The following is a 23,626-nucleotide window of genomic DNA, read 5'->3' as shown; positions in this document are numbered from 1 at the left end:
GACAACATGATTTCATACTAATTCAAAAATTAAATTAATCATAGAAAAACAAAAGCAAGAGAATAATATTCAAAGGCAAACAATCGTCTAAAAACAATACCAAGCCCGGAAGAAAATTGCACTGAATAGTAATAAGTCGAAATGTTGGAACAGCCTTTCTAGCAAACTCCCAGTACTGCCTTATTTTGAGTTAAATCAATTGCAAACCGAAGAAACCAAGATCTAAGAAAAAGCTGAATTCATTCAATTTTTTAACAACGTTAATTTTTTAACAATTTTTTAACAACGTTTTTAACAACGAATATGGACACAATGTTAGGAACACCGTAACAAAAAGACCAATTCTTGATTTTTGACAGTTGAAAACCAAATTTAAAAAAATCAAGAAAAACGAGTACATTTCATTGATCAGCATTCGAGACATAGAAAAGACAACGAGTCATTCGAGACAAAAATCCAACTTTCTGAACAGAATAAACCAAAAAAAAGTAGAATTCAGACATACGAAACAATGAAACGTTTTGCAAAAAAAGTGGTCAAAAAATATTTAAGACTGCATTTATGAAAAAAATTTATCTGTTTTTTCAAAAACTTAACACCAAAAAATGATTGAATTTTTATTAAAGCGAAATTAAAGTCCCTCATTTTCCCCAAAATACTATTTCTAGTAATTAAAAGCAAAATACAAACAAAAAACTGAAAAAAATTGGCAAAAAACTACAAACATCGAATTAGCAAATGTACAATTTTATGAAACAAAATTACATCGAGGTAGAAAGAGGCATTGAGTATATGAATTATCAAAGGGAAGTTGCCATATTAACTGAATTTTGACAAAAAACAGCTAAAAGATCCAAAAATGAAGAAATTAATAGAAAAAAAGCCAAAAATTAACTAAAAAATCAAAAAATATGTGCCAATTTCGCATTTGAAACGCAATTTCAGGCTATGCAAAATACTGTGCTATCAATTTCCGGGGTTTACATTTCAACATAGCATCGAATAAAGATTATTTCTACAAAAAATCAAATTACAAGCAAAAAAACTAGGCCACTTAGACGAAAAAACGGCTAAAAACGGTTATCTATATGTGCCATTCAGTCAAAAACTACTTTTCAATGTCAAAAAGTCATTCACTAAACGCAGCGCATGATCAAAAACTTCTCTCGCTCAGAAAAAATGAGTTCACACTGCAATTTTACTCGCTTTCGCTTTTAGGTCAAAACATCGTCTGAACGAAAAGTACTTCCGGTAAAAAAAAAACCTTAAGAAAACCAATACTCCTCTTCGAGTCGTAAAAAAAGACAGCGCCCCAATACAATTCAAATTCTTTGCATTGTAAAAAAATAGGAGCGCTATAATAGCCGGCTGAGAAGATGAGGGCGGCTATTAAAAAAAGGAGCGCTATAATAGCCGGCTGAGAAGATGATGGCGGCTATTAATGAACTAAACATAAGATTGTCAAGTTTTGTTTTGCCTGCATCCTACTGCCACTATTTCCACAATCAGATTTAGTCAGGGTACATGGTCTGCCAATTAAAAGCTTAGTACTGAGCTTTCATATTACTATTATTAGTTACATAGTGTTCTATCAGCTGAAAAAACTACCACTCGATCTTACATTTGAGATGTCGGATTCGCCTCTACTTTCCAAGTGTCGGTAAAATGAAACTTGAGCATGTTGAATCGTCCCATCAAATTTGGGTTGCTTCGATAGTTCATTCTGAACTCCGACTCGTTCAAGTTAAGCGTTATTGTGTGCTCAGGATGCTCCTGAGGAGGTCTCTTCATGGACAATTGCAAGCTCCAGTTCCTCAATTGGAAACTGGGATTAGTAGTAGCACCAATAGAGCTCATTTCAGACCTCCCAAGCATGACATTGGCCGATGCCATTTTGTGTCTATCGCTGGTCAAGTGAAGCAAACCGGTTCCCATCAATTTCTCCGTCTTCAGTTTCAGATTTCCAATGAAACTGCCCAATTGCATGTTAACTTCGAAAGAGGAAAAGTTTGCGGCAACATTGACGTTGGATTCCCATTTTGTATTGCTTCTGGATCCCGAAGCCAATGTGGATGTCTTAGGACTCCAGGCTCTGTCGTTTCCCTCGTCACTGTAGCCAGGAGACGTTCCCGCAGCCTTTCGGTTTCTCTGAAATCAACCACTGAACTCTCAAACTATTATTTGAAACACAATGAAGGCAATCTTATTCGGTTTGCAAAATTTTAGAAGAAACCAATACTTTTTTCCGGGCAGCTATAACAAAAGAAAACCAGGAAAATTTGCCCTTGATTTGTAAAGGTGAGTAAAGTACGTATCACATGAACAAATGACTTGCTAAAACGGACTCCAGGAAAGAGAAAACTCATCGAGTATAACATGGCCATATTTCGAACAGCAGACATTAAACCTCCACATATTTTTGAGTGGGGAAATAAGTTGCAGTTACTGAAAATGTTATCAGGCTTGATATGAAACTCACCGAGCCAGGTGAATTATTAGACAATCGGGCGGCCCCGTGTCTACTTCGGCTGCTAGATGCCTCATTGTGGACCCTAGTTCCATCTTCAAACACATTGGCATCATCCGAGGTTGTTCCCTCCTGATTCATTGCACCATCGTCAAACCCATTCAAGTTAAAGTCATTCGGGTCCATTTCTGGATCAGCAGCTATGAATGCCTGCTTGATCAGCTTCTGTCTGTACCAGTGCTTCAGGAAAGTTCTTAAGTCTTGAAGCTTTCGAATATCGAACTTGAACTGGCATTCTCCGAAGTCCAGAATTACTGAAATCATACGTTCAACCTTGAGATCAGAATATAGTACAATCAAATACCTACCTATGTTTGAAAATAATGCATGTTAATTGAACGGGTGAGGGCTTGTATAGCTTGACAAGGGACATGGACAAACTTTGTTCGATTTTATATATACCATGACGAAGCTATAATAGTCACAATTATGATGGTCATAATCTACCTGCGGAAAGAATTATCTCCTTATTTTTGAGTGACGAATTGGAAGTCCATTGTTTGCTTCAATTTTTTAAAATTATTTCAGGAATTCAGTTGATGGCCAGCGATACAACTTCGGTGACGTAAGTCCCAGCATTAGTTTAGCGATCCGAGGAACAACATTCAAGGGTGACGCATCTCATCAATATAGCAGTTCTTAGAAGTTAGTCCCTAACCCGCTCCAATGCCTTTAAATCAACCACTTACTTGACATATTGATGTATCGATATCTTTCACACGATGAAACATTATTAGCGTTGTTCTGGTAGCTGCTAGCCGAAGAACTCGATCTTCCCAGATTGCCGAACCCTTCTCTTCCCATCTTCAATTGAGGAGGACTAGTCTGGCCAATAGAGACTTTACTGCTACAATTCTCGCGAGTATTGGTCATGTGAAGAGTGGCGTTCCGACATATGTTGAGTCTGACGGACTTCACAAGTAAAGAGAAGGCATCTTTCCGAGAGTTATCGCCTGTAAACATTGAGCAATTGAGTCTGAGTAGGTCATATTGTCTGCCTAAAAGTTGTTTCCTTATTACGTCAAATAGGCTTATTTCCTTACCTACCGAAACATGACCGGCAGATTGCCGGAAAATTGAATCACTGTCGTTGAGATTCGAACAGCAAGAAAAATGAAGAGAAAAACTGACGAAAGTCTCAAAAACTGTTCGAATTTGGTCGGCAGTTTCATTAGGCTTGGTAACGAGACTCTAAATTGGAGGACAATAATCTTACTACTAATACCAATAAGCAGTTTACTCTGAGGACCTTTGCTAACTTAATGCACTTAGTCCTTAAATATTAAATCTTTCTTTTGATTTCGCGTTTGGAAACAGTTAGTGAGGTATATCAGAAGTCAAATTATAATCTGAAGAATTAACAACTCGACCTGATTGTCAACCACATAAAGAAAAGCATACCTCGAAAGCCGAGAGAGTACACCAAAACAAACACAAAAAAGAACAGCCTTGAATAGTCAACAGAGCAGATGCATGAAAAACCTGACGTCCAACTTTACAGAAAAACAGTGTAATCAAAGTAATCAAAACTAACAACAGCATATTAAATAATACACGTTAACACTTTGGGACAGTATACAGTAAACATCAGCCCAGCAGAATATAAATTAGTAGCAGAAATAAAGTAAAAAGGACAACAGACAGGAAAAATAATAAAATTCGACTCAATAAATGTTAATGAAAAATGCCATCTGAACCCTTTAAAAACGTAGTTAAAAATTAATATTTTACACTGCAAACTATCAATTATTAGAAACCACGTCAAAAACTTTTTTAATTACAACAAGCGCATCGCGCTGCAAAAACAAACGCAGCAACAAAAAACCAAAACATAACCGACTAACGTCAGGCGGGCGCATTGCTGTCAAACGACCGGCGAGCAGTTGGCTTCGTCAGTAGCTAGCCACGGTTTAGTGAGGGTAGCTTTAGATTAATTGTAGGGGCGTAAGGTCAGCGCAGAGGGGGTGCACTGCAGCAGGGTGCAAAAGTGGATTGGGGGGACAGCTGTGGGGGCGGGGTGGGTGGGGGTGTGGAATCAATTTCTAAGAGCCTCCCTTCACAACATAAGTATAAGTCTCCAAAACAGTTTCTGTTAATCGCATGCTTGAAGACTAGTGGGCTGAACAGATCTAGGAGAACTTAATGCAAACTGGGCACTCCCTCTTTATCCCGTTTCTGACGAAGAAAGTCAAATGGGTCCGACGAAAAAACGGCCCAGCGAAAAATTGCATAAAAGAGACAAACAGGATTCAAATATTTGCTACAATTTGCTTTTAAGAGGAATTAACAATTATTTCCTAAAAAAGGTTGTTAGGTCCTTTATGATAAAAACATTTCTACTATAATTCATTGTTAATGAGGATCAAAGATGATGATATTAAGCCACATTAAAGCAGCTGAAGTGCGGCATCAACAAAGAAAGAGAGAGAGAGAGAGAAAAAAGAGTGGATGAGAGAGAGAGAGATAAAACATGAACGAGAAAGAGGAAAAACCCTAACTGACAGAGAGCGAGAGAGAAAGAGGTAAAAAAATTTCCCAAAAGGGGATTCGAATCTTTGACTTCTAGTCTTCTAGCATTCTTAGTAATAAATCATATAGAAAAAAAACTGAAAAAGGCAAAATTAAAAAAAAAGTTTGCAACTTCGCGGTCAAAAAAAGTAAAAAACTTCTAAACCATTTTGTTTCCCTAGTTCTTCAAATGACCCATCTCCAAGGAGGAAAAAAATTAGTTGGCCAGTAATGGTCGTTAAAATCAGAGGTGGTCGTTAAGGGACAAGAAATATTCAAATATCTTAGAAACAATTGCAAATTTTAACAAAAACTTGCTAAACTTCAAGATTTTATCCAAAAAATACTAAAACTGGAGTCAAAAAAATTATTGGCCACTATTCTATTAATTTTTCAAACTATGCAGCAGCCTATTATCAAACCTTGGAGGAGATCCCAGGGCCCCTCGTGCCGGAAATCTAAAAAAATACGACAATTATTAGAGAAAAGTCAAGGTTGTTAAAAACAATAGAAATGTATTGCAGCTGTTAAATACCTTCAAATTTGCTTTATTAGAGAACCATAGTGACTAGTCACCAATGAGACTAACTGACAAGGCATCAGAAATATTGGGGGCAAAACTCATTAATAAAATGTAGCCGGGGGATTGCTGGAAAATTGCGGCGATAGACGCTTATGGCCTTCCATGAATTGAAACAACTAAAGAAATAAGATAGACAGATCGACCACCAGTCCTTTAATAAACCACTAGATTTTTTGGGTTAGTTTCGGACTGTCAATTTTATGACACATACGGTCTATAAGGAAAAAACCCGAAAAGAGCTTTTTCAAAATTGATTTTCAAAAAATCAAAAACTCAAAACTAATACTCAAGAATTAGGGCATATAAGTTTGGCACTGCTTTGATTCACACTATTGATCTTTGACTAGTAAATGTTCATAAAATTTAAAGTTCCATAAGTGAGTTCAGAAGTCATTTTTTAGTGAGGTAATTGACCTAAAAGCATAAATGCCGTCGGGCACACAAATTTTAACCGCAAAGCAGTAGAAGTCACTGAAGTTATTGAAAATTCAATTCCAAGAAGTCAGATTGTAAGAATTATCGATGTAGACGACGAATTAAAAAAAAACCACGGTCCCCAATTATAAGCGCTATCGCTTCGCGGCTTTTAATTATGAAAAGATAGCATCAAGTCATATAAGCTGTTAGCTTCCCTCTGATGAATTCGAAAAACAAAAGAATGCAGCATTAAAAGAGATTTATCAAGTCATTGAAAACAATTTGCCGAAACTGTCCAAAAACATTTGAGCCAAAAAATCAAGAAAAAAATAAAAACAGAAGTCAAATAGCTGCACCTGAAGAACAATTCTCTCTCAAAAACCAGAAAACTTTTTAACCGTTCTTTCCTCACTCCATTATAAAAGTAGTTAGAACAAACTTATCGCCCTAAGATTACTAGATTTTCACTCCTTTTCTACTCCTGCGTGACTAAATTCAGAATTGTTTTTAGTAGTCAAGATTATACTTTTCAGTAGTCAAGAGTGCCCTCAATTGAATTCAGTTGCATTAAGTTTTGAATGAGATCAACTCAATTGGAAAAAAGTAGAAAAAAGGGTCACTTGAAGATTGTACCCGGAAAAAGACACCCGACTATAATAATTACCTCAAATGTTGTTCGAGAGCTATTACTCACTATCACTTTACATAATTGAATTATTTACTGACAAAAAGATTTTGGATTACACGCAAGCCGATTAATGTCCCCAACTAGTGAATTTCAGCACAACTTATTCGATAGAAACCAGTCTCACTGGACAAAATTTGACTCAAAGCCCCGAAGGTCAAAAAACCTTACCGAAATTGTATCCAAATGAAGAGCCATGTCCTCCCACAACTCTAGTGTCCTCATTGCTCAATTTAAATTGGTGGAACACATACACATTGAAATCATCCGCCACCACTGTCACGATCCAACCATTGGCCTCTCCAATCTGCGTCTGGGGACCAAAAATTGATGCATTTGACGTCGCCGCTGTCGAGAAACTCGCTCTTGATGAATCTTGATCTCTAGACGGAGTTGAGAAGAAAGCGGAGCTCTTCTTCGAACTGCATGAATCGGATTCCCCTTTTACCTCAGCGGTACCAATTTTCTCTTTGAAGGCCGCCATATGTGAAGCTTCAATAGCGGAGAGATTGTTGCGAACAGAAGAGAACACGATGTTTGTTTTCGGGAGCAACATCATGCAGAAAATTTTGTCGTGAGGATAGCAGTCTATGTCAATCTCAAAAGGCTCAATCTAAAAAAATCGACTTCACGAAATCTTACTTTCTCGAAAATGCAATGCAAAAGAACAATTTTCCAAAATTTATTTTTTTTAAAAAAAAATTGAATAGAAAAGTCCTCGTCTAATCACCAACACAATCATTGTGAATTATATACTCTATGGATGGCATTTTCAACCAAAAAAATTACTATTATATTTAATACAGTGGCATTAATTTAAAAAATTTTCTCGTTAGTCAATTTATTTTATGGCACAAGAATAATTTATACGATGATTACCATCAGGACTGGTTGCATGGTAAGTTAACAAGTTCGGAACTCTACTCACTGTGAGCGCAATGACAACATCAACAGGGAATTTGGTGTCGGATGACACAATGACTTTGGTAGTTTCAGATGCTGTTCCACTCTGTCCTGACTCATTCTTCTGCCCACCTCCATCAGCCTCACTCTGATTGTTGTTCACGTGCGAAGTGTTTGCATATGTATCCGGGTCTTCTTCTGAAAAAGAAAACAATAAAACCGATTTTATACAATAGAGCTCAGATTAAATACCAATGAACTGTTAATTACCACCTCATAAACTGGACTATCAAATGACGTGAAATTGTCGCGTAATTTTTTTTTTCGAACTTAGAATTAGAATTTAAAAAAAAATTAGAATTTTATCACCGTGAAGTTAAATTTCACCAGTCAAAAACTAAAACATAGCCGAAAAATAGCCCCCGTTGATCCGCTTGGCCCAAAATTGGGATTTAAACAGAAAAAAATAAGAGATAGAAATTGACAGAACTTTTCTAAGTGTCAAAGTAATCTTATTTGGTGTGCAAATTCTGCATATTCGGTTAGACTCTAAAATTACACTTAATTCAGCTTCTAAACTGAATGCTATTAAACATAGTACTAATGCCAGCTAGCATTCGCTTCCCTGGACATTGATAACCCAATGAACTATGACTTAATGACCGGTCTTAATCAGTTTATCCCGTTTCTTTGGCTTTGACCGTATTCACTACAGTACGTAACTCAAAGAGTGAAAAAACTTAAAATCCATTAAAACGCAAAACGTGATCAAAAGGTGAAGCCAATTATAAAAATATAGCTGGAAAATTCCGGAAACAACTGGAAGATCTCTTCGCCAAGAAGCAGCCTGTCGAATAACAAGTTCTCGATGGCAGTGAGCATCAAATAAAAGAAAAGACTATTTAAATCGAAAAAAAAAATAATATTTAACTAAAAATTAAGCCAAAATAAGCACGAAAACATCTCTAATCTTCAAATAAAGGGACAAACTGTAAGAAATTAAGAAAAACTATAACAAATTTTCACAATTTTTTGTCAAAAATGGAAGCAAAAAAGGCTTGGTACCAAAGAACCGTTATTGAACTTGTAAGAAACTGTCCACAAGCATTATGCTTACATTTAATTACCAGTAAATCAATAAAATACAATAAAGGTCCCAAAATCGCTAAAATAGCCTTAAAACCGGAGAATTAGTTGAAAATCATTTAGATTAGCTTGAAGCTCCTTTTAATTGCCCAAAGCCTTCGGAACGGAATCAAAACAACCTGAAAAATATAACTTTAATCCGAAATAACCTTTTAGACATTATAGAAGTTACAAAAAAAAACAAAAAAACCTTTAGAAAAAGCGGCACGTGAACAAAAAAATTTGCTCGATTAGCGAAAATTCTTTTCCTAACCTTCATATCTCGCTCTGTTTCAAAAGAAGGCATGAACAAAAGAACCTCTCTCTCTCTCTCTCTCTCTCTCTCTCTCTCTCTCTTCTCTGCTCTTCGAATTTGTTCACAGAAACAACTTTTTCAAACTTTATTTACTCCCTGAACTTCCGGTTTTCTTGCTCGCTCACTAATAAAAAAACGGAAAACCATAAAGCCTCTTCGAGTCTTAATTAAAAAGGAGAGCGCCTGAATAATAGCCTTTGAGAGGCTGACGGTGGCTATTAAACAAATTTACAAATTCTATTAATTTCAAAACTAATTTCGATACTACGCATTCTCTATTTCAAAACCTAATGATTGCCGCAATACAAATGAACATAGCTGGCATATTGCCAGAAAACAGCCGCAATAGATTTGTAGATCGGCAGTCTAAAAAAAACAGTAAAAAAGATAGACCAAAAAAATTCGCATTTTCATTGAAGGCTAATCAGTTATAATTTGATCAAAAAATCTGTATAAGTTATTGCTGCCTCTATTAGTTGATCTCAAATAACCTTCATCTAGAGTGACGTACACCCATTCAACCTTATCTATGTGAATTAAAGTAAACAAAAGTCAATTTCAAATTGAGGAAGTCATTTTTGAGAGTGAGGTAAGTCAAGTGTGACCAAAAATTTAATCACGCGCATGAACAAAAAAACTCGCTCCACTAAGAGCGAAAACTGACGTCACACATGCAATTCAGTTGAAATTGCATGAACGAATGAACAAAAAGTGGCTGTGACGTCATATGGTCGTAACAAAAATCATGACGACGAAATAAAAAAACATAGCAGGACAAGTCCTGACGTACAATTCAAAGAATTTTCATTGACTAAAAAAACTAGACCTAAAACGGACTATGAATGGATTGGAAAAACTATTTAGAAATAAATCCGATCCAAAAAATCGAAAAAAGAGTAAAAATCAAAGTGAGATTGCCGCATGTGAACAAAAAACCACTAACGATAAAGCGAATTTTTGTTCAAACACCATTTTCGCACTCTACTTTAAAATTAGAGCGAAAAAAATTCACGCCGCAAAACCACTCGCTTTTTCGCTCCATTTCCTGTTTCGGCGTGACCAAAATCACTACTCCAATTTGACTTCAAAAATCATGAAAATGTGTGAACAGATCTTAAAAAAAACATAGCTGGCAGATTGCCAGAAAATAACCGCAATAGATTCGTAGATCGGCAGTCTAAAAAAACAGTAAAAAAGACAGATCAAAAAAATTGACTTTTGATTGAAAGCTTATCTGTTATATTTTGATTAAAAATCTGTATAAGTTATTGCTGCCTCTATTAGCTGATCTCAAATAACCTTCATTTAGAGTGACACACACCCATTTGACCTTATCTCTTTGAATTAAAGTAAATAAAAGTCAATTTCAAAGTGAGGAAGTCATTTTTGAGAGTGAGGTAAGTCAAGTGTGACCAAAAATTTAATCACGCGAATGAACAAAAAACTCGCTCCACTAAGAGCGAAAAATGACGTCACACATGCAATTCAGTTGAAATTGCATGAACGAATGAACAAAAAGTGGCTGTGACGTCATATGGTCGTAACAAAAATCATGACGACGAAATAAAAAAAAACAAGAGAAGGCCAATAATAGCCCCAGCTATCGCTGTGCGGCTATTAAAAAAAAGACAGCGCCCCAATACAATTCAAATTCTTTGAATTGTAAAAAGACAGCGCCCCAATACAATTCAAATTCTTTGAATTGTAAAAAGACAGCGCCCCAATACAATTCAAATTCTTTGAATTGTAAAAAACCAAGAGAAGGCCAATAATAGCCCCAGCTATCGCTGTGCGGCTATTAAAAACTCTTCAGGTCAGAAAAGTAACTTACCAGCTACATTGTTCAATGTTTGTTGAATGTAATCCAGGAAGCAAGGAGACAGCCGCATCAGCTGAAACAAATTAAAGACCTCTCTGTATTCTTCAGTAGCCAAAATGTGTATTTGTGGATGTAATTCGAGAAGCATGTATGTTAGTGTTGTCTTCAGACGAATGTACAGCTACCAGAGCTGTACGAAGAGAGCTAATGTAATAAATCTAAAAATTCCCCAAATGTTTACCGGATCTTCCAATCTCTGAACGACCACCCAGACACACAGTTTTCCCAGCCTGTGAGTTGATGCACACGCAGACCTTGTAGACCTTAAACTGCCAGTGACATCTTTCTTGGCATCGACGTTTTCAACTGGAACAGATGAACTCTCCTTTTGAACTCTAATGCGTGGTACAGAGACCGCAGACACATAATCACTGCTGGTGGTAGCAGTTGTTGCGCCACTTGACAAACCAGATCCTTTACGGGATCCAAAAACTGGGGATAAATTTTCGGATGGAGAACTCTGGGTCTGTCTATATCCTCTGATTGACGAATTGAAGGCCGATGTTCTTTCAGACGACGTTGATGATAACCTATTTGAAATTTTACCAGATACGTCAGTTGAGACTGGTTCTTGATCTTTTCGTTGATATTTCTCGTCATTTTTATCGACGATATCGTTAAAATCCGCTTCAATTGTCGTGGTTTCACCCGAGTAAAATGTCTGAAAATACAACTTAGAAGTTTTAATCCTCAGGAAATTCAATAGGGGCATATATTCAAACAGACCTTAACACTGACGGCTGGTAAAGTGATGTGAGAAACATTCGGTTCTCCTCTGCGGTTCCCCTTCACAGGAGATGACATCTTATTTTCCGTGCTGTAAGAAAAAAAAGATATCAAACAATTTAGCCTTCAGTAAAGCCTTTATTGAGCCATTGAACCCAAATAAGTATAAAATTGAGCAGTTTAATCGCATCAGTGGTTTATACTTACTTGGACGGTGGATCTGCATGTAAGACACACTCGCCAGAAGAAATAGAGATACCGAGGTCAAACATCATTCCAATGCCCTTGCTGGCACTCTCAGCCGCATGTTGATTGGACCTCAAGAACAGGGTAGAGGGTCGGTTGTTAAATGCAGTCGGCGATGTTGCATAGCCTGACTCTAAACTTTGAGTTTGTATCTGTGATCTAGAGAGATCAGACTGGACGTTTATTGAAGCAGGGCGATCAGTTGATGGAATCTGATGACGTAACGTATAGGACGGCAATTGCGCATAGCGCTGATTGTCTGTATCAGGTTGATCCGTCTCGTCATCATCGTCAGACCTGTAATCAAATCGAAGTCGCATTAACTCTCACCAAGTGATATAGTATTTTTAAATGTCTTATTGATATCAAAACTAATGTTAACTTACATTGCAATTAAAGGTGGAAAAGCCTCCAAGAAAAACATACGAGCAATTTGATATGAGTGGCCTACCGCAAACAAAATGGCTCATTTTGCCAATTAAAAAAATGTTGAGAATTTTATGTGGGTTCCAAAATGGGTTCAGAGGGGTCATATTTCTGTGCGTTATACCACTCCAAATTTTACTATTGATATGTACACGTTCAAATCAAACTCGCCATTTGTTGGTATTAGAGATGCTTCCAGTAACATTGGCAGCTCTCAGAGGCTCTAGTGTCTGATTAGAACCAGTGACTGTATGCTGCGACACACTGGATGGAAGACCACTGTAACCAACAGGAGACAGGTCATGACTGAACCCACCAAGAGCCACACTTTGGGCTCTGGCATGACCCGAGTTCGCATGCGACACACTCAATAAACCCCCAACTGATCCAGTAGGCGAGCCAGCAATGGGTGCTAGGCTCCCAGGCGCTCCAGCGCCAGATGGGATCAGCGACAAAGGAGTTCCGGGGCCAGATACTGTCAAAGCTCTGGAAAAAAAAACTGGATAAAACTGAAGCAAATTGTTGTCTATGCAACGGAAAACTACTAACTACCGAGCGTGCAATCAATTTCAGTTAAATTAATAAAGACCCGGGTAGCAAACGTAGATTTCATACGAGAGACAGGTGCAACCTTGTTTAGAAAGTCGTAATGAAGGAATATAGATATGTGAATTTGGTGGTTGTACAGAAATGTTGAGAAACCGAAACAGTCAATCACATTTGATAAAATCGATCAAACCTGTTCCGCAGGTATGCCTTCAAATCCGCTCCAGGTAGGCTGCTTGAAAATTGAACAAAACTTTATTCTCTCAAATAGGTACAAATTACGTAATCATATCCATCTATACTAATGAAAACATGCCGGTTAAGAGGTTTGAACCATATATTGCACACTTCTTCAAAACAGGTTATTTTTAAATAGGAATGCTTACTCAGCTTCAGTGATTAAGAAGACTTGTTCTACCCTAATACGCGTGAGAGCTTGAAATGCAAGTTGAGCGCAGTCTGATATGCAAAATATTAAATACAAACCGCTGTCGTGTTCTGAAAAAACAGTTCAGTTCGATTTAAACTATCTTAATTCTCCAAACGTTCAACTGACTGGATTCAGCCTCGTTCTTTTCTCGCAATTGCTAAGAATAGCAGAAGCACGTGCTTGGTTATCTTGACAATCATGTGAAAACAGCACTGGGCACAGATTTCGTTTAGTCAAGTAAGGCACTTTGGGTTTCCTGACAAGAAGCTTCAAAGTTGTTACGATCAGCTATTTCAAAGCGGCAGAGTTTTCCCAGCAAAAAGCATGATTTCACATGGGATTAAGAAAACGTATGAAAACGTTGAAATTAAGCTACGAGACCCCGGTCAAAGCAAAGGAATTTAGAAAAACAGATCAAGACCTAACTTTGACAGAAATAACTTTGACAGCCGAGAGACAAAAAAACTTCAAATGCCACGTCAAAGGTTTTGATTGAGTGAGAAAACAGTTTAGCAAGACCTCTAATGTCATTAAAAATTAAAACCAAGACAAATTGACCAATTTTTTTAATGTTTTTTTTTTCATTGACAAAAAATGTTTTATTCAGATTGTTTGCGCCGATTGTTGTTGCTCCAATAATCACTAACATGTTTATATTTCAGGTCTTCGGATGCCCTGTTGGCTTAGTGGGTTGGGTGTCTTAGTGGTTCTACCCTATTGCTACTTTCAAAACAATCTGCACCACAAATTTCAATTACCGTTCTTCTCAGTCTTCTGTCTTTCTTTTTCTAATGTAGGTAAGCCATTAAATAATTATCTAATCATATCATTACAAAATATTATTTAAGATTTACAAAATATTTATTCTTGGATTAACTTTATTGGTTAAAATTTGTCCATGACACTGCGCTTCAACATCAAATTGCATAAATTAATTAAAGATACCTATTGAAACTTCGAGTCCTCAGCCAATGTATAAAAGGTTTCTTCGTGCATTAGTTAAATTAGTTGTTCTTCAATTGGAGAACGATCTGTTCACAAAGTGAAATAACTGTTGGTACTGTGTCCTTCATATTGAACTGCCATTGGCAATATTCTATCACTAAATATCTGATAGCTAAATACGAGATTTCGCCGCATGAAATCTTCATCATTTTACAGTTTCAAAAATCAAGAGACTTTTTGAAAACAAAGGTTGCAAGGGATCTGTTCAATTAACATCAATTCTAATTTCTGTATCATTACAACAGGAGAACATATCGGCGCAGACTTCCATAAAGCGTGTTTCAATCTTAGTGCCACATTACAATTCAATCACACAGGTTTTGCAACCTGGCAAACGTTTCCTTTTCAACGGACCATTATTACGCATTTCACTCATGAATATGTCGACTTGATCCGATGGTAAAGTTATCAACCATTTTTCATTTCCCAAGCTCTTGGCCTTTTCTTTTACTGGAAGCTTAACCGCCGTAATGATATTGCGTTTTGCATTGCAGCAAATTGATTTCCAATAAGTAGGGCGCCTAAGCAAGTGTCTTTGGCGGTCCCCAAAGAGAAACCGTTTGTACACAAGGAGAAGCTACTCGATCCTATACACGCATCTATTTCTGGTTCAGAAAGTAAGGCAATCCTTCGCGCAGACTCGGCTATAGCAAAATACTCGGCTTCTGTTTCGTATTGAGATGCATATCCATTTGTATCATTAGTTGGCATCGGAACAGTTATTGCTCTATACAAATTCAGTGCTCTAGATCCTGATGCAAACGGTTTTGCAAGTCGAAAAATCATTCCATAGCCATTACAACGTTTGTAAGGGGTTTCGTTTCAAAGTATGTTAAAATTTGGGATGGCCGAATTGCCAATGTTAATCTGTCATTTGCTTTAGTCTGGTGAGTTGCAACTGATTCCAGTATTTTCTTTAGTACGCCTTTTGGGCCAAGTGTCATGAGCACAATTTTATCAATCATTGTCATGACTGAGTCAAGAATTGTCAATCTATAGGCATATGTTGATATTCTGTAGCTTTTTGCTTCACTGTAGAGTGCTAAGAGTGTACTTGCCACGTTGATTTCTATTTTAAGTTCTTGATCACGTGAAAAAAAATATTGTGTACAAGCCCCAAGTTTACGAGAGTTTGATTGGACTATCTTGATGGCACCGTTTAAGGCTTTAGCTTGCTTTTCTTCTGTGTTTATTATCTGCTTTTCCGATGATTTGATGTCCAACTGCCATGCAACAATGAAGAATTTATCTTCAATATCATTTTGGATTTCCATCCATTGGTAGTCATTTAGTTCAATCTTTTCTAGGCCGTAATCGATGCTATCTCGATTGCGACTGCTGCCTCCGCATCCACCGAAAATACTACCAATCGAAAAAGCGATTCCGGCACCAGCAGTCAAAGTTCTCAGCGCACCAAATGCTATGAGTGGAGCCGCTATCGTTTATCTCTTCTGTTTGTTTCGTTCATTAACAATGTGTCGGAGACTTTTTTTCGTAGCTTAGCCAAATCCAAATCTGCAAGTTGCAAATGTTTTGATGTAAATTTTGATGAAAGTTGAAAGTCCAATAGTTTCTCATTTGTGTTCATGAAGGTCAAGTTACATCCGTATTGATATTTTTGCCACGATTGTTCCAAAATATCAGAAATATTCTCCATTTGGTTTTTGGATTTTCAGGTAATTTCTACAACGGTACAAACATTCCATATTAACAAAATTTTCTGCTAAAAGCAGTTTTTGTCGATACGCAAATGCTATTCCATTTAGTGTTACTTTCTCATATTCTGCAAATTTTAAGCTTGATAACAGAAGCCAAATAATAAGGTAATTTGTGCTTAACAGCCGCATGATAACTCTATTTTTGGAATATCAGGAGAAGATTGAAACATTGAGGAAGGCAGGACTTTTTTTGGTACAGTTGTTCAGACAATAACAATTTTAGAGCCTGCGGAAAAGTAAGGAGACATTTAATGCTATATTATGATAATAATATCAAATATTTGGTTTTGCCTAGGAGGGGCATAATGCCTCTCAAGATCTCTGTGAAAATAAAATCATTGACTTCATTTTGTCTTAGGTGAGGCTCAAGGGGTCAAATTTTCAATAGAATTTCGCCGTTAGTTATTGTAAGGAAAAATTTAAAGCTTTAGGTAAATTTCTTTAACCATTCTAATGTGTCTGATATCGAGAGTTTTTATTTTTGACGTCAATGGTAATATTTTCGTGATAATTTAGTGCAACTTCCTTTTCAGGTTAAACTTTAGATCGTCAGCTAAGTATATATATATATATATATATATATATATATATATATAAATATTTACAATGAATTCAATATCAACAGCTAAACAGGTAAATGTTTTTAAGATCAATCATAATTAACATCATCATAATGTCATTTCTAATCGAATGGTGTGGCGGATAAAATAACATTAGTTATGACTTGGATACAGAGGTGCTCTGCTGTGAAAGCAAAATGATCTTTATGGAAAATGGTAAGGTGTCCTATGAGTCGGAGACTGTTGGCTTTCCTTGTGAAAGTAATGATGGTCTCGAGTTAGCAAATGAAATGAACGACAACAATTCAGTTGTCTTCCGGATCGTTGCGTTGTTCATAAGTTTTTGTATGGGTTTGATATGCTACCCACTGATTATCTTTCTAGTAATTAAGTTCTTTTATTATGTGTCTCAGAAAATAAGTATCCAATTTGGACCTTTTTTCAAGATATCATGCCAGTAACACGTGCAAAAATTTGCAAAGGTAACATCAACTGTGATATAAGAATGTTTGCGGACGAGTATTTTAATCATGAGAAATTAAGAAGCTTGGGCCGGCTATCGGTTCCAGTAATTGACATTGAAAAATCTGATAACTGGTTAACGGCTACGAGTAAATTGATATCGGCAGGATATGCTGCTTACGTAGAGAACGACTGGGTTGTAAAACCGATAGCTTTGCGAAATCACAATTTGTTCTCTTTAAGCTTGACCTTTTTGAATTTTGTGACTAACATTACTACGGAGTCGGAATTTGTTCAATATTGCAATTGAAATTTCAGTCTGCCCTCGTCTGTAGTTAAAACTGGACGAGAATCGCGTTTATATGGAAAGCAGTTCTGTCCCAGTAAAGCAGTGAATGGTAAGTCTTGGTGCTACTCTTTATTAATGAAAGATGTGGTTAATTGTATCATTCAATCGTGTGTAAAGCAGACAAAGTTAGACGCGTTAATTCAATTCAAAAGCTGGTGGACTAACGGTCACGTCAAGACCGGTGGCGTGGAGTCGATATCAGTTACTCTTATTGGTAATAAATTGTTCCTAATAAGTGAGAGGGAAAATTGTTCCCTCGATCTTGAAGGAAATGTGACAAGAAAGCGATTTCATGAATTTATTCAAATCTGGTTCTTTTAAAAGAATCATGCAAAACAATGTGAAATGTTACATTCCTCAACCTGATTACATTCTATGTCAGCCTGGGCTCTGTGCACATTGTGTTTTAACTGCGTCTGAGTTTCAATGGTATTTGGTTGGGAAGCTAGAAATTTAGCTGAGCAAAACAATCCACAGGAAACACTGCGATACTATTCTAGTGGAATTCGTCATGGAGAATATAAGCAATTGTTAAATACGTACAATGCAGCGGGTGCCATGAAATGGAGTACTGACAATTAATCAAAGCGGAAGGTTAATAGTGGGTTGTCATAACACTTAACAGCATTCATACTGTCAGGCGAAGTAGTTAATGCAGAGCAAAATTCCACGGAAAAGCGGGGCAGGAAAGCGGGAATAAAGGGTGCAAGCTCAAAACGGAAACGTAGTTTCAATTTGCCTCAGCTGTGGAAGTGGTATACAGCAAAACGTTTTGAAGAGAAAAGTTATTATGCATAGCTCATATAGTAAAATGTTATACATGTTTGAGTTTTATTGTTCACTATATGGTTTTTAAACACTTCCTTTTCAAATTTAGAGCTGTATTCAAAGCATATACAGAACATAACACTGGAAAATGAACCAAGTACAAGTGAAGCGCATGCTGTGCATTACAAGGGAAATGTGAAAGATAGAACAATAGTTTATTCCGGAGTACTCACAACGGCAGTTTTTAGTGTAATGAAATAGAATGCATTTGAAGCTTTATGAGTACAGATGATAAGATGAATAAGAGTACAGATGAGTTGAAATAAGAAGGTTAGTTATCGTAATTAAGGAAATCAAAAACAAATTAATTTTAAGTGCCACTGGTAAAGAATTGGGTCTTCTTTCGCTGTCGACCGTGGCGTGATATTGTGTTTTGGACTTGAGGTCCAGTCAAACTCCAATTGATCGGTTTAGGTATATTTGTTTTAAATGTTTGTTGTATTTTGTGTTTTGTGATGTTGATGGTTGTGTTGCTGCTTGCCGTTCTAGCTTCTTTTGCTGTAAGAGTTTTGAAAAATGCGATGGTATTGATAAAGTTGGTTCTGGTATTTTTGGTTAAGCTTTTTTATTCTGTGTTGTCTGCTGTTCATTTTTGTAAATTGATCTCGGAGATTTTTCCTCTTGAATATTGGTGAAGGACTACTTGAAGGCAGAGGTGTTACCGCCCGTGGTGAAGCATCTAAATCGGGTGTTCTTCCGCGTGTAGGCCGAAGAGCATTATTTTCAGTTGGTAATTTTGCTTGTTCTGGATTAAACTTTGTAGAAACGAAAGCAGTACTACGATTATCTATTGGGAGGTTATCTGTGTTTTTGATTTGTGAGTCAAATAGTTGCGATTCCATTATTGCCTGTGGTATTAAAAATATCTTCCCCAAATTTTGATTCATCTATTTTCTGTATGTCTTGCAGAATTATTTGTGGTTTGAATGGTTTCAAGCATAAAGGGTGTACAATTTGAGTAAACATTGTATTCAATTTTTGAACAAGAATTTACAAGAATTTAAATCTATGCACTCCAGTCCATTTGCACTGAAGTGGACCTAATTTGTCATGCTCGCTAGAAATCTGTGAATGTAATAACAAACAAAATTCGCGTAATTTCAAAGGTGCTGCACTGGCTTTTTTGTCATAATAGTCGCGATATTTACTAAATGATGCAATCAAGTTTTCCTTTGTTTCACCAAAAATGCTGAACATTTTAGATTACATTTCACTTATATAGTCAAACTTTATATTGTAATTGGGTAGCGTTTTGTTGCTGATACGCAGGTCAACTGGATTGATAGGTTTTTTGCCATGAAAAATTACTGACGGTGGGCAGCCTAGAACTGAATAAAAATTTGTGTTATGCTGGAAAACTGCGAAGTCAAAAAATTAGTACCAGTCATGTTTTACCTGGTTTTCATATATTCGCAAATATATTTTGAGAGGCCCGTGTGGTCGTTCAAGAAGTCCGAATGTTTGAGCATGTTTTAAGGTTGCGAGGTTGATTTTGATTTCTAACAGTTTTGCTAATCCAGATAATAGCTGTGAAGTAAAAGCAGAACCTTTATCCGTTAGTATGGCTTATGGTATCTAAGAATGTCTAAGAACCATTGCATTAAGATTTTAGCTACAACTTCAGCAGATGGTGAAGTAACGAGCTTGAGCAAACATAAATTTTTAAAATACGTCCAGTACTGTGATGATGTACGAATAACCTCCTGATTTTGGCAGCTGACCTACAATATCAACTTGTAGACGGTCGCAAAGAAGCTTGTATTGGAGCTGACTGCATTGAGTGGAGCAGTTAGAGTTTCATGTTTAGTTGATTTTGCTTGTAAACAGGAAAAACAATAGTTGATGTACACAATTAGAAATTCATTGAATCCAGGAAATAGTATTTCTTTCCAGATTCAATGAAAGTCTTGGTGATGACAATATGTTCTTCCAGTTTAGAGTTGTATATTCTGTAGAGAAGCTCCTCACGTAGATGTTTTGGTGCCACCAATTGTTTGATAAAAAGTTTTACCAATATGATGGAAAAATTTTCTATACAGAATATTGTTTTCAATAAAACCTATGTCGGTGAAGAACAATATTGTTCTTTTTGAAGAATGGGTTACCCAATAATGGTGAGATCATGTGTTTTAGGATGAATTCTTCCTAAAATTTTGAATCTTCTATTCTTATTTTAATAATTATTTATTGAATTAAGGACCTCTGTCTTTTGTCCATTTGCGAGTCCCACTCTGCTGGGGAATTCGTGATTAAAACTGATGACCGCTTCCGGAGATAGTCTGAGAGTTTTTTGCGAAACTTCTTTTTGCATGGCACTGGAGAATGCACCCGTATCAATTAGTAAGTTTGTATAAAATGGACCAAAATTAATTTGTATATAAAAGGTTATCACCATGCACTGGAACTACTTGTCAGTTTCTTGTAACTATGCGAGAGAGAAATTCACACGGCTGAGGGGTGGTTAGTTTTTTGATAAGAGAAGGTTGCGAATGGAATATTACCTCAGCGTTGAGCTGGTTGTCGTGCTAGGCATTCGCTCTGCACATGGCCTGGTTGTCCGCAGATTCGACAAATGATTGCTGAGAACCTTGGTCTGAAATGTTTTTGGTTGTTGAAGGCTCCCCGTGGTGTCCAACTGTTATTTTGCAAACCGTACGTTTCGTTTTAAAAATTACCCCGGTAGTTCCAATTTCGGTTAAGTTGGGTCCAATTCTGTGAATATATTCCTTGTCCGCGATCTCGTGTTCGAATACTTTAATAGTTTGATCTAGGATTATATTGCATTGATTTGTCCATTCGAGATATTTTGTCCAATTTGTTTCTGTGTTTTGCTTACGTCTTTTGTGCTTCCACTAAAGAGTTAAGCCTTTTTGTCACTGTATCAGTTCAAGCATTATCGACATTGAAAACTGTTGACGACTCATCGTCGGGTAAAATACATTTAGGTACAAGGCGTTTAGAGACCTGGGAGCAAAGGGTTCCAACCGGGTCTGTATCTGGTCTCATCAGCAGCTTTAGGCGAATCTGTGTATGCATTCCAGAAATGAATGCGTCTCTAATTCGTCAGGTTCGTTCACCGGATCTGTCTGTACCAATTGTACTCGAAAAAGCAATATTGCAAGTTTAATGAGGTCAGTCAAGTAGTCTTCTGGGGTTTCTTTTGATTCGTCAAATTTTCTTTCTTGAACCTTCAGTTTATTTAGCTCCAATTGATTTGCGCTAAAGTACCTTCGCTCTAGCGCTTCAAGAGCATTATCCATGTGTTTTGTCGCCAGTTGGTAGTTCAAGAAAATAGCTCAAAGCTCCTCCAGTAAGATGTAGTTTCAAATAATCGACTTTTCCTGCGTCTGGAACCTGTGCTAATGCAATCGACCTTTGAATTTGTTCCTTAAAGACTCCTAAAATCCTCCGTAGGAGAGCCAGAAAATGGTGTAAGAGTTACAGTAGGAGCACCAATGGACGGAATTATAATAGCTGTTATTGCCGTTGCAATTGTTGTAGCTGCTGCCGCAACATCTTTGATATTTTGATTAGACCACCTTTTCCTTTTCTCTCTGGCACTAGGTTAACCTGTGAAGAGTATGATGAAAAATTTTGATCACAGAAGATAAATGTATCGGCAAATCGTCTAGATTAATGGTTTCTAAGTTTTCAAAAAAATTTCAGTAGAAATTGAAGTCAAAATTAACGGTCAATTGAAGAATAAATAATTTTTGCACATTGGATTCTTCAGTAACAACTAATATTATCTGTTTAGTTTCAACATGGCACATTAATGCAAGGAATTCTAATGTTGCATGTTCGATGTAGATGAATGAGTTATGTGGAATAAATAATTCAAAAAAGCCATCAATTGTTGCTTGGAACAGAGTATCTTGAAGGGTTGGAAGCATTATTTCAGACCATTTTTCTAATGGAAATTATTTTTTCCTCAGATGTTTGTGCAAAGACGATTTAAAAAAATGTAGAAACAAAAACGAAGAAAGGCGTAATGAATTGTTAAGTTGCATAAACTGTTTTATTAGACAGAAAGTATATTTGATAACAAATCTATCCAGGGACGACGTGATTTTGCTATACTGGAAATCAGATTTGTCAACAACGAATATACCGTCGGAAGTAAACAAAATCTAATGAATTAAGAAAAGTTTGTTTGAAACAGAATCAATGGCGTAGGAAACTAATTGTGATCATGCCAAATCAATTTGAAGAAAAATGTAGTGATTTGTAACGTCAATAGTTTCCAAGTAGGCCATTACTTTTGTATTAACCACTTTTTTCTGTCACCATCTTATATTCAGATTGTTTGTGCCAATTGTTGTTACTTCAATAATCACTAATATGTTTATATTTTAGGTCTTCGGATGCTCTGTTGGCTTAGTGGGTGTCTTAGTGGTTCTACCGTATTCATATTTTCAAAACAATCTGCACTACAACTATCATTTAGCGTTCTTTTAAGTCTTCTGTCTTTCTTAGGTAAGGTAAGTAAGCTGTTAAATAACTCATCCAATTATATCATTACAAAATATTTATTATTGGATTGCTTTTATTGGTTAAAAATTGTCCATGGTTAAGTGTTCTTATTGAGCCTGCTGTTTTAGTTAGATTCTAAAACTATACTTATTTTAGCTTTTAAACTGGAAGACAGTAAGCTTAATACCAATCTCATCTAGCAAACACTATTATGAACTTTGATAACTTGATTCTCAATGACTTAATGACCAAGCTTTATCGGTTTATCTCGTCTCTTTTGATTTTGCTCCTTTGACTTTGACAATATTCACCACATTGCGTAATTCAATGCGTGAAAGAATTTAAAATACATTCAGTTGAAATAGTGAGTGAAATAAGTCATAAGTCAAAATTGAAAATTGTGACTTATGTAAAACGAAAAATGTGATCAAAAGGTAAAGCAAACTTAAAAAAGGAAAGCGCCTAAATAATAGCCGTTGAAAGCCTGACGGCGGCTATAAATTTAAGAGTTCCAGGTGTCCTTCTGTGGTCCTATGAGAGACCTATTTAATGCTTCACAAATTATATAGCGGATTAAATTGCAACCTTAAACCGCACAGATTTAAACCTTAGACATAATTTTGACAGAAACAAAAACCTGTGACATCTTGACATCGCAATACTTAATAATATCAGAAATAAACCAGGTGACGATGAAAAACGCCCAAAATTAAAGTATGGACAAATACAAAAACGGATCGGGCTAAAAATTCTGAAAGATAATGGTGACAAGTAAATGATGATAAAATGAAAACTCATAAATTAGATCTGCGGCCCAAAAGAACAATTGGAAATGCAAAAGACAAACAATAGTCTGAGAAACTTAAACTGACTGAATTCTTCGAAGAAAAACTAAAAATTAGACTAAAAACCTA

General features: G+C 36.4%; 1 protein-coding gene across 2 annotated transcripts in view; it reads right to left on the bottom strand.

Annotated features, from left to right (window-relative positions):
* LOC142334508 (bridge-like lipid transfer protein family member 1) overlaps positions 1 to 23,626 on the bottom strand; it is a 274,847-nt gene that overhangs the window by 23,092 nt on the left and 228,129 nt on the right. Inside the window, exons 26-36 of one of the 2 annotated variants that reach the window (XM_075382600.1) lie at positions 13,081 to 13,122; positions 12,513 to 12,827; positions 11,877 to 12,212; positions 11,670 to 11,760; positions 11,125 to 11,604; positions 10,896 to 10,956; positions 7,649 to 7,821; positions 6,892 to 7,333; positions 3,217 to 3,480; positions 2,480 to 2,781; positions 1,622 to 2,148 (exon numbers count right to left, since the gene is read on the bottom strand). In XM_075382600.1, coding sequence (XP_075238715.1) covers positions 1,622 to 2,148; positions 2,480 to 2,781; positions 3,217 to 3,480; positions 6,892 to 7,333; positions 7,649 to 7,821; positions 10,896 to 10,956; positions 11,125 to 11,604; positions 11,670 to 11,760; positions 11,877 to 12,212; positions 12,513 to 12,827; positions 13,081 to 13,122 — 3,033 coding nt within the window. The remainder of the gene's footprint in view (positions 1 to 1,621; positions 2,149 to 2,479; positions 2,782 to 3,216; positions 3,481 to 6,891; positions 7,334 to 7,648; positions 7,822 to 10,895; positions 10,957 to 11,124; positions 11,605 to 11,669; positions 11,761 to 11,876; positions 12,213 to 12,512; positions 12,828 to 13,080; positions 13,123 to 23,626) is intronic. The other variant, XM_075382601.1, reaches the window with a different exon arrangement.

The sequence above is a fragment of the Convolutriloba macropyga genome, chromosome 2, assembly GCF_964194025.1.
Source record: "Convolutriloba macropyga chromosome 2, txConMacr16.3, whole genome shotgun sequence".
NCBI lineage: Eukaryota > Metazoa > Xenacoelomorpha > Acoela > Convolutidae > Convolutriloba > Convolutriloba macropyga.
The sequence above is the reverse complement of the archived record's forward strand: the minus strand, read 5'-3'. Positions and strand labels throughout refer to the sequence as shown.